The sequence below is a fragment of the Leiobunum rupestre genome, chromosome 11 (assembly GCF_980474605.1).
Source record: "Leiobunum rupestre chromosome 11, qqLeiRupe1.1.hap1, whole genome shotgun sequence".
Classification (NCBI taxonomy): Eukaryota; Metazoa; Arthropoda; class Arachnida; order Opiliones; family Sclerosomatidae; genus Leiobunum; species Leiobunum rupestre.
The window spans coordinates 37915779-37927888 of NC_143394.1; the positions used below are offsets into that span (position 1 = coordinate 37915779).

At 35.4% G+C, this 12110-nt stretch overlaps 1 protein-coding gene across 1 annotated transcript; it reads right to left on the reverse strand.

The window, feature by feature from the left end:
• Positions 1–1217: 1217 nt before the first annotated feature.
• Positions 1218–10058, reverse strand: LOC149922516 (membrane progestin receptor gamma-like). Its single transcript, XM_090163262.1, has 2 exons — positions 9568–10058; positions 1218–8321 (listed from the first exon to the last, which is right to left on the reverse strand). The coding sequence occupies exons 1-2, from the start codon at positions 9603–9605 to the stop codon at positions 7292–7294; spliced, it is 1068 nt and encodes a 355-aa protein (XP_090019388.1). The 5' UTR covers positions 9606–10058; the 3' UTR covers positions 1218–7291.
• Between the last annotated feature and the right edge of the window lie 2052 nt (positions 10059–12110).

A 12110-nucleotide genomic window follows, 5' to 3' on the forward strand; every position in this document is an offset into this window, starting at 1 on the left:
TGTACCAAAAGTTGAAATATTTCAATTGTTGAAATACCGAACTAGCCAATCAAAAGTGTTTCGACGGATATTTAGAGGAAAGTGATTGGACAATGGTAAAACGTTCATAGGACTGCAGTTCATGCTTACTATTTCATTGAGGTGTATCCTACTATATCAAAGAAAACTATTAGCTAATCGTCTTAAAGATAAGTGTTTAAAATTCAATGAAAAAAGCGAATCCTTAAATTATATTAAAAAGTAATACCAACTAATATCATATATATCGGTTACCTGTATTTTTAATAAAATATTCTGTTTTATTCTTAATTTAAAAAATAAAAAATAAATTTACTAATTTTAGGAGTGGGAGTTAAAAATGACGATTTTTAGTATAAAAAAAATATGAGCATCCCCGAGTTTTGGCGGCTGGTTACGGGCCTGCTGTAAAGGTACCATAGTTTTGGTATAATTACGTGTTTGGCTTGGCCAAGTTACTTTGTCTTTTGAATTAGTACGCTCTGGTATTTCGTATTTCTTCGCCAAACGAATTTTGGGAATATTTGGGCTTGAGACCAGAAAATCAAGTTTTTTCTACGAAGGATTTCGAAGGTCGCGTCGCACCTGTGGACTTTATATTTTCTAAAATCAAAATAGAACTCGCATAATTTTTGTTCTGTATAACAAATTACAAAATTATATGACGGGAAGTGACGACACCTATATTTATTTCACTACGGTTTCAAGCTTATCAGTCAGACAGTTGATTTCAGGAGATAAATTAATCCTTTTATCGTGACTAATTATCCTCGCTGTTTACATTGTAAAAACGACGGCTAACGAACTCAACCCTAAAACAAATTCTCGCGTAAATGGTGACATCACGATGTATTTTTATATTTGACGTCCTATGACTATTCTACCAAACAATGTACGCGTTAATGGGGAATGACGTGATATACATATAGGACTATCAGACCTTCGTTTCGTTGGGGGTCTGGCGTATATAGACTTGCCAACTCTTTAATGTGACCGCCAGAACATTTCACCCTCTCAACACGGTCGTAAACGCTAGACGGCGTAATATTTTATATATAACACTTACATATAAGCCTAATGATTCGATTCGTTCTACGAATGCTGAGTCAGTTAATATAAGATAATATCAGTTAATAAAAAGTCGCCAAATAAACATTTAATATCTTTTTATTGAACTATTTTCAATCATTTTTCCCTTAACTTTAAACAAATTACGGTTGTATTTCGAACTCGTATACAAAATTTAATTCCATAGATTAATATACATTTATTTCGATAGCGTATACACTTGATTACGAAAATCGTGCGTTATTTAAATTTTTATTTTATCAACATTTTGTTCAAAAATACACAGAAATCGTTTACAGTTCAATATATTTTATAAAACGTTTCGATAAAAAATATCGCGCAAAATATTTCAGTATAGTTTGTTCGGTTTCTGTTTTTATTTAAATTTAAATTTTGTCAGTTTCTATTATAAAAAGCTCGTTTCATATTTGTTTTAAAACGCTGCAAAATATGTCAGACGACAGTCACGACAATTATAAAATAATCAGGTCGATAGTTTATCTTTTTTTTGGAAGTTTATAGAAGTAACATAATACGGTTTTTGCCCAATAAAAATAGAGATTGCAATCGTCTATGTTTGATAATGTATTTTTAGTTTTGTTTTATCGATTGTACCTTTAAATCTAACCGTCTAAAAATATGACATTTTTGGCACAAATATTAATTATAGTTTGAATTATGCGTTATCACATTGAATATAACCACGATCAACAAGCCATTACGATGGAATTTTTTGAGATTAAAGATTTTCTATACATCCAGGGTCATAATTACGATAGGGCGGAAGTGAGCATCATTTTCCTTTCAGAGAATTACGTCACTTTAAACCAAAGGCGGGAAAAGGTAAAGTATTTCCCGCCTTTAAAGTAGTAACGGAACTTCCGCTAGTCAGAATGACGCCAATTTAGCCACGCCCAATCGCCCTATCAACATCTATAACCTAAGCTATACGAACATTTTTAGACATCAAATTTGCACTATTGGGTAAAAATCGAGCATTTATAAAAGGGGTCGTTTTAAACTAAATTGTATGTACTCTTTTTTCTTTGTCACACATTTATATCGGTAATTTTTATACAATTATAAAAGCAATGTTTATCATAGAAATAGCTTTAAATGAAACCTTTTTTTATTGGAAAGCTTAACTTGCCAATATATATATATATATTTTTTGGACGACAAAGGTTCAGTTTCTTGAACCACTGTTTAGCAGCTGCGGTCTAGAGATTATTTTTGAAAATGAGCTATTTATAAACTGCGCGGATAAACTTTCTACCCTCTGATATACAAATAACCGAAGACGCTAGAGATTTTCTGCTACCGATGCATTTACGTGGGGTCAGAAGTAAACAATATAAAGGAAGTATCCACCTTCCTATGCTGCTAATGTTATTCGCTTGAAACGTGTACCATCGCAGGTTGCCACTGCTTTTTCAATATACGTTTCGGAAGAAGAAAAAAAATACATCAAATGTTCACTTTCTCAATATAGTTTTATATAAATAACTTATGGCCGAGAGGTCCGATATTTGCCTACCAAATTTAATAATAATAATAATAATAATAATCAGCTAGGCTAATACCCAAGGCACCACCTTTGACTCTCAAAGTGGTTTTAGAAGTCAGAAACTGATTTTGATATATCAGAGCACAATTTTTAGGTTTATTTCTGGTTATTAAGGCTGATTTCCAAGTTTTGTAACTGATTTCCGCCCAGATTTCGGCCATTTCTAAAATATTTTTTGTCTAGAGTGTACAGAATTTGTTCAAATGTCAGACCCCTCGCTTATTATAATTGTCGTAAATTTTGAACCGTGGATACTTCTCTAAAAAGATCTGTATTATAAACGTCTGGTTTAGTTTAAGTGAATGTGCAAAAGTAGTGTAGACGTTAGCTTGTTGTAACAAACGTCAGCAAAGTACCGTGGAAACCTATTCTTTCCCTACGAAAACGTCGGCTGCTTAACCTCTCTAAATGTAATCATAAAAAAATAAAGACATATTTAATTTTTGGGCTTGCACAACCTCGGTTAGATCTTGAATGCGCGATAGATCCTTCTATAAATTCTTCCGCCAGAATTTTCTGGAACCAGGGATACTCGTAAAGAGAGATAGAGTAGCACTTATCTGGCAAACCTTCAAACTTGTTTCTTGGTTTAATATGGAGATTTTACCTCGTAACCTTAATTTATCGGATAAATCTTTAAACAAACAATTGTGTATAGTGAAATAACGGTATTTCATTGATTTCGTTAATATTCCTTTCATAGTATTGCTATATTTTGAAATATACTCTCTTCGCGTAGGTTACCTTAGCTATATCCAAAAAACTAAACCTAGTGACTGGTCATTGTCAACCAAAATGATCCGATTTATTATGAAATTTTAAAAGTGTAAAACAGTTTTCAAGCACTATTGACTGAAATAGTAGTGTATAGTCTATGTTTAAGGTTTGCCCAGACAACTAGGAATTTATAGAATGGTTTATATAAAGAAATACGTTTACTAATAAATTATTTTACCATGTTTTACAGGTACATAGACATTTTGATCAGATTAGAAATTCTCAGGTTATAAACTTTAATAATTAATGGAATATATTGGTATACGATATAGCGGTATGTAAATTTGGTTTAACATTATTACTGCAAACACGTAAATTTTTCCCCGAACAATAACAAGTGTAAATAATAAAATATTACAATCAACACACTAAATATAAAAACACGTTTTAACATTAAAAAAACACTCGGAAAATCCACATCATTTCGAAAATTCATCACAATTTGTGTTTTTTTTTTACATTAGACTGGAGGTCTATTGAACAGCAAAATTTACAGGCCCAAAAAAAATAATTCGCGCACTGTATAAATATTATATGCCAGGACGAAAAGAAAATTGAGCTGAAACGTCGATAAACTAGGCGTTATGCTTCCTTATGAAATAGGAATTTAATGAATTTAAACATTGTTTCCTTAAAGGGTCACTTAACGCTAAACTGGCCCTGGGAAATATAATAGCGTTAATTGTCACGTTAGATTGTCTAAGCCCGTAGATATTCTAGGCTCTTCGACAGTCGAACGAGTCAGACTGGGTCTTATGGTCGACGAAAAACCTAAAATACGCGTTATCTAATCGTAAGCTGTAATTTTTAACGGACAGAACTCCCTTTATAGAAAAATAAAACCATTTTATCTCTGGTTGCTTCTTTAAGGGGCCCTATATTAATTTTAGTACGTTTTAGTAATAGAGAATATTACCATACGTAACATAGTCCCTCATAAGTGTACCATAAATGTATTTTACATAATGAAACTTTGTTCAAAGGTGTGTAGGTTGTCTGTGTAGGCTATGGAAATTTCAAGGGCCCCGAACCAAAAGGGGCCCATTATTTTTTGGAAAAGCTAGACTTCCGAAAGGCAAAAATGCAATATTTGTAAATTTTGTTTAATTTTCTTTTTCAATATTACTATTTAGTTTTTTTTAAATATTAAAGTTTTTTAAATGAAATATTATTTGAAAATATTTTTATTTTATTAAATATATTTCAATAGTTATTTTTATAAATTAACGTAGCATTTTTGATTTAATGTGGCTCTTACTTTTACCAGCGAGTAGACCTCCCGGTTTTTACACGTCTACGAGCACGTGCTACAGTCTCCAGAGGAATACAGGTTTTTCTAGCGCGCGTGCAAATCGATCGTGCGAAGAATATACTAATAAAGCTGTGCCTTGTGACGTAAGAGCAGCATTTTAACAAGTTAGGCCAGACCACTTTTTATTTTATAAAACCAACTATTGTTCCCAAAATATTTTATTAAACTAAGAATCATCTGTATTGAAAAGTTGGCTTTGACAAGCCAAATTTAATTCGCACCTTTTTTTAACCTTTTTAAATTTATTTTTGATTGGTCCAATAGTCAGATATACGTTTTTTTTTTTATAAATTTAAGCATTTTAAATTGCGAATAGCCTTCTTATTTGTTGTCATTGATGAAGATATTACGCAAAGACGAGCTTTAGGAGTGATTGATTACATTACGTATGATACAACAAAATATTTGTAAGTGCCTACGAAGAAAGTTTTTAATTATCCACGCGTGATAAGCTATTTTCGGCATATAAAATTAACAAAAATATGTATTTACCACTGCGCATTCTTTTTGGTTTAGGTGTACGAGCTTTTGTATTATAAACTAATGATTAGGTGAAGGTATACCCGTAAACAATATTTTTGCCACCATAACGTATTTCGTGTAGATCAAAAATTATTAAATATAAAGTTCCCAGCAGGTTTTTCGTTATTTTACAGATAATTGCTCGGTTCGTGTTGACGTAGAAGTGGTTGATGAAAATAATAATAAGCTTTAACGAAAAGCCTACGTAGCACCGTGCAAACCTAAACGTTGCCTTTCGTAACTACGACTGCTTGATATTGGTGGAATCAGAAGTAAATAAAAATCTTGGTTATCGAGAATTATCCATCTCCCTTAAACTTTGTTTCGCCCAAAAACTGCAAAAGTCAAGTAAGCCGAGATACGTGACTATTGAAAGAAATTCAAAATAAAATTCCTTGAGTGTTTTTAAATATTTTCACTCTATTTTTATCAATTTTCATTATTAGATTATCATTTTTATCATTATTATTATGCTAGATTTCGAACTTAAAACTGGTTTTTTTCAAATAGGGGTTTTTAGACTTGCTTTTGCTTGACTCTTGCTCTAAGGTAGCGAATTGCGAGAGAAGTTTGTGACTATAGGTAGTTATTTTGGGAACATTATCGTGCCATGATAAATAAATAGTATACAATATTCAATATTTAATTATTATAATTGGGTTTACTTAATTCCGATAAATTAAAAAATTACCGAGATTATAAGAGATTAATTAAACATACTGGCTACCAACATAACTAACACGATACAGGGTTAGTTTCTTTACTGCTAATGTCATTCGCTTAAAACAACCACTTTGGCCTAAATGATGAGAGTAATCACCTGTAACCACTCCGTAACCGAGGTAATCGGTTCGTTATCATTCCCTAATCACTCTATAGTCGATCACTGATTAGGTAATCGGTGTACCCAAAAAAATATGAAGTGTTTAGCTCACTCGGTAATGCGAAGTTACTCGTTTAACGTTTATGGTCTAAATGGATTCTTCTCAGGTTTTATATACTTCTGGTTTCACAAAATTATAATTATTTTAAAACCTGTACTTTTTATTAATAAGGGATTCGTTTAATTGCAGATAAGTTGGATTTAGTTTTAGCCAGCAGTGTTACCAAGGGCAGAATCTAGTACCATCTGTGCCACTTCTCAAGGTTTCAAAAAACACGACGCTTTTCAGGAACGTAGTTTTTCGAAATAATTTTGGAATCGCGCTTATCTTGAAAACCCACTTCGAAATATTGCGAACTTTATAGCTTTTCTCTGGAGGGGGGAGGAACTATCGACCCCTTTTCTCCTCTTACGTTCATAATGCCGCAACGAAAAAATCCAAGGGGGAGGAGGGGGGTGCGAAAGACTGGGTCATTCGATTTGGGGAACGCGAACATTATGGAATAAATGGTTATACGTTCTGTTTTGAATATTTCTTGTTACCCGCAGCGCTGCCAGACGTACGATAAATTATCGAACGCGATAATTACCAGCCACATCTTCGCCCATTTATTACGATTGAGCGTAAGATAATGTACGATAATTTTCGAATTTATAGAAAATCTTTTAAAATTGTAACTTTTTTGTTTAGTTAAATATTTTTCATTAAGCCCAACTTGATTATTAAAAGATTTATCATAAATATAACAAATTATTAAGACCATATTTCTACAAAATTTAATTTTATCATCAATTTTTGCTTAATATTTTTTTCGTTAATTTTCAAGCCCCGCGAAATTATAATTCGAATTTTCGGAGCTGGCAACGCTGTTTAGGCGGGCTTTCATATCCCGCGACGAAAGTTCTTACTATTCCAAATATTTGCCTTCTCACTGTTTGGTCTGTTTCAACATCACTTTCTTCTTCATATTCCGTGGGAGGAATGTTTAGAATGTATATATAGTTATACACTTTGATTTCTTTCAAAGATTATAAATATATATATGTTTATGAGACGACAATTACGAAGCTTAATTTGGGCGTGATTCCACGTTAAATGACAAAGCTGCCTTTCTAACTCAGTACGTTAATAAATCGGGTGTTTTCAGTTCGTTTTCTTGGAAGGGTTCGTTCCGCGGTTCAATATCTTCCAGGAGTGCAAACTAAACAGCCCGATTACCAGCATATTGATAAGAAAGACGGCTAACATGGCGTAGACGCACCAAAAACAATGGTCCATGACGGCTCCGGTTTCCATCGACGAGCGGCGAGATTGCATATCGCGCAGCGCCCCGTTCATTTGTTGCTGGGTGGCTAGAATGCCGCTGATGTGCAACAGTTGGTGGCTGTTGCCGACAATGTCGAATTTCCCCGGAGCCAGCCTCTCGGGAAGATGGCTGGCGTAGAAGAGTCCGATGGAAAGGGAAAACGCGAACTGCCTCAGGTAGAACGGCATCGCGGAACCGCTGTCCACCTCGGCCATACAGTAGTAGCGATAAAAGATGGGTACGCTGTCCCAGATCCAGGGTATGACGAAGGCCCCCAAACGAAAGACTTTGATCCACAGCAGGGACTCCATGAAGCGCGACCAGCACGCCAAAAAGGTGCAGATGATGGTGTTTAAGGCGCACACGTACAGGAAAATGTCCCCGTAAGCGGTGTTGATCAGGTCTTCGGGAAAAGCGTAGGCCCGGTAGATGAGGCCCACTCCGAAACTGTAGTAACTGAGCGCGCCGTAGTCGAGAAAGAACCAAACGTCGCGAGCGAAGCAGGACAGGCTGAAGAAAAGGTGCGCCAGGGAACTGACCAACGGGTAGATGCAAATGGTCAACATGTAAGCCGCGTAGGCCCAAGTGTAAGGGTTTGTTAGGACATTGAGCGTCTCGAAGGAATCGTTCAACAACCACACGAAGTAGAAGGTCGGGAGGAAATGTGTCCAAAAATTGAGCGTTTCGTTGGTGGGCACGAAGGCGCTTTGTAGGCACTCTCTCATGGAACTGGCGGGCGAACGGTAGCCGCTGACGATGGCCACTTCCCGCAAGTGCGCCGGCAGCTCGTGGTCGCTCAGCAAAGGCATGTTGTTCATTTCCGCGACAAACCGGTTGCCCGTTACGCTGACTCTTCGCTGAAATTGGCTGCCGGGAAATATCGATAAAACAAAGTTAATTAGTCGGTGAATAAGACTCGTTTTCGGTTCGCCAGTCCCCGAAAAAGCTCCGAAATGTCTTGTTTTCCCCGCGAGTTATTTTTCTGGATATCTAATAGTTTTGTTACTTCTAGGGTAAACTCGCTCCTAACAACTACGAAACGAAACGTTTAAAATACAAACAATACTTTTCTGTAATTGGGAAAACCGTGGGAGACCAAATATCAATTTATCTCCTAATTTTTAAATAAATATTAAAAAGACAATTCGATAGGTATTCAAATTAGGCAAACCGTCTCCCCGTTGCTTAACGCGACGATTCAATCGAGAAACTGCCACTACAGAGTCTTAAAACTAACAAGGAGACTACACGAGGTGGTTACCTCCGATTTGGTTCAAACTCGGGTGGTAAGTAGACCTTTGTGTAACTTGAAAATCCCTAAAAGGGTGGACAAGAATGGGCTTTCGTTTTGCCATGGCAACCAATAATGTTTTTCACAACTTAAAAACTGATTACTCGTATTTACCCAATATATGTATATTTTCTCATATTTACCAAAATTGACGTATATTGGTCCAAATGTACCAGATTTAGCCATGATCTGAATTATGTATCTAATTGATGAACCTTTTTTATTTTTTTGAAAAATATTCAAATGTTAATTTTCATAGAGAAAAACAGTTTTAAGTTGTGAAAAACATTTTTGGTTGCCATGACAAAACGAAAGCCCATTCTTGTCCACCCTTATAGATATTTTCAAGTTACATGAAGGTCTACTTACCACCCGAGTTTGAACCAAATCGGAGATAACCACCTCGGGTAGTCTCCTTCTAAGTTTATATCGGTTTATATAAGAGTTTATAGCGTCAAAATTGTTATAAACTTGCCGTGAAAAACCCTTTTCAAGCGACAATGTGTCTGTGCGACCGTGGCTTCGTATACGAGTTATTTTTTCAACCATTCAACATCGCGCTACTCGGGTATAAACACGTCGAAAGCCAGGCGTGAAAAAGCAACATCCTATCGACAGGTGTTGCTTGCTATAGAAGCGCCGTCGAATGGCGTTGGACAGTAACATTAACCCTTAGTTTCGCGGGCATCTATTTACTGAAATCGTATCCGGATGAGAAAGACGCGTCCTTTTCCCTCGGAACCAAGAAACCGTTCTTCAATTATTGATCGAAATTTAGTAAGGAAAGACGCGATGGGAGCTATTTGGCGAATGGAGACTTACCTGATCGCCGAATGCATATCCCCGACGCTGACGAGCATCCTTGACACTTTCGCTGATCGTACTCCGTGGGAAGCGGAGTTCACTATGGAGAGACGCAAACTGAGAGAGAGAAGTATCTGGAGGAGGGAGAAGCCAGGCCGTGTAGAGGCGCGATCGACCCCTACGCGCTCGTGAATGGAAACTGAGAGAGCTCTTTCTATCTGAACGCGAAAAAAATGGATTGGAGACAACTTTCGGGGAGATAATTTTTTGTTCCACTCGCGGCTACAATTGTCTCCCTATCGAGATGGGGATCGTTCGACGGATGCGGCGGATCACGAGCGGCGCCATTTTAGCGTCTCTTTTCGCAATTCGACCTCTTTTTTTCTCTCACTCAAGCGCGCCGCCAAAGTTTCGGACGCGTCCGCGAGGCGAAGACGCCAGGCTCTCGCGATGTCTGTCAACTAATTCGTCGAACGAGATGACGACGAACAAGCTTCCACGCGACGACTTGTTGATCTTTCGTTACTCGAGTCTAAAAACATCGTATCGTCACAAATTAAGTTTTCCGAATAATTTAAGTATTTATGCCTTTGTATGAATTAGAAATATTCAACAAATTTGTGGCAATCGTTTTAAATATTTAAAAGGGATCATACGGGATTTTCAATCACTTAATAAAGACCCTGAAAATTAAATTATAATAGAAAAAGATCGAGTTACTACATTTTCACCTTGAACTATTCATTTAAAAATATCCAAAGTTGAAGTTATCATAAAAAATAAATTTACCTTTTCTTTCCAAACAAATTATATCCTAACTTCAATAAAATTAATCAAAATTTTCCAAACAAAAATATCGTAACTTTAAAACTAATACGATATTTTTAAACGAAAATATGTTTTAAACAAGTTATGAGAAAATATAATTAATTCTGGGAAAGATTATTTTATATTGGAGAATGTTCGAAACAAAGTTACTATAAATTTAGAGTTACGATGTTTTTAACCTCAGGTAACGATTTTTTGTTTTGTTTTTATACTCCGCAGCAAACGAAGCAGCATCGAGACCTTGGGGCACAGTTAGGGGATATGTATGTTTCCCCTTCTGATTTTTTGAAACCCACCCTACGCTGAATAAATCTTGTTTGATGTATTTCCACCCCTTCGCGCTTGATAATTCCATTATGTTTTAATTTATACGATTTTTTTCCCGTATATATTGTTCCATAATCCAATATTTTAGCCAAATAAACGCAATTTAAATAATTTATATTATATTTATTGTTAACGTTTAGGAATTATCTTTCCCAGAAAATTGCTAAAATTCCTTTTTGAAATTAATTTGAATTTTTCCATAAAGACTGTATTCTTTGTTTAGTACTTTTTAGTAAATTTGGGGGTTCGTGGACCGTGGCGCATTATCGGAGTTTGAAAACCATCTTACTGTAACTTTATTGTAACTGTTTTGAAAAATATTTAATGTAAGACGGGGCGATTAAATTCATAAAAAGCTTATAGGGAAACAAGCATTTAGAAGTTGTCAGAAGTTAATCTTTAATACTTTTGTTTATACTGGATGGCGCCAATTTAGACCTTTGGTGTAAATAGATTTATTTTAAAGAAATCAATTTTTTATGTATAAACAAAAGCGCTTTCGGTACAAATTACCAACAAAAGTTTAATAGGTAAAAATTTGGCTGGCATAAAGCAAATTGCGAAATACTTTTTCTTGATTTTTAAATAATTTAATATTTCTACGTTTCAGAATGCTGACGCCATCTGGTTAGAATTTCGGTATTTTAAAAGTCGACTAATAACAACGTTACCCCTGTGAAACGATCTCTTCACTTCACAAATACCAGGGTGACCACAGCATATTTTAAAACCATTTAAAGGAATTATAGGAAATGTATCAGTGAAATATAGGAAGGAAATTGGGAGGAAAGAATAGGAAAAATTTAATTATACAATTCAGTGATTTCAGTCTCACGTGACACGACGTCATCAATGCTTTTTCGCATAGAGAAAAAATCCCGCATAAAATGGCGGCCATAGCACGGTTTATAGAATCTAGATTCTATAAACCGTGGTCATAGCCAAAGCTACGAGGTGAAATTACTCTATAAGAGAAAACGGTTGTCAAAATTGTTTAAAGGGGGTATAACCTTCAAAATATTGTTGATAACCGATAGAAATAGCCTAGTGCTCGGAATTGTTTATTCATTATCCACAAATTTTCCGATTTATTTAAAAAACGTTGGTAAAAAGAATATCATTTTAACTTATTTAATTATGTTTTTTACGCAACCAAGCATTTATTTGAATAAAAGTGGTATTTATTTAAATAATTGTTTGTTTTATTTAAATAATAGGATTATTCACTTTCGATTATTTAAACATTTTACAATTTTTATTCAACTATTGGTTATTTAACTGACTGCCTCGGCGGATTGGGTAGCCTGCTGTGGGGCGGCGGGCCTCCGTATGAGGGCACGGTGGTCCTATTTCCCGGCCTTTTGGAGCACACCGGGATCTCTGGTGCCAGCTGTGCCGGGTTATGT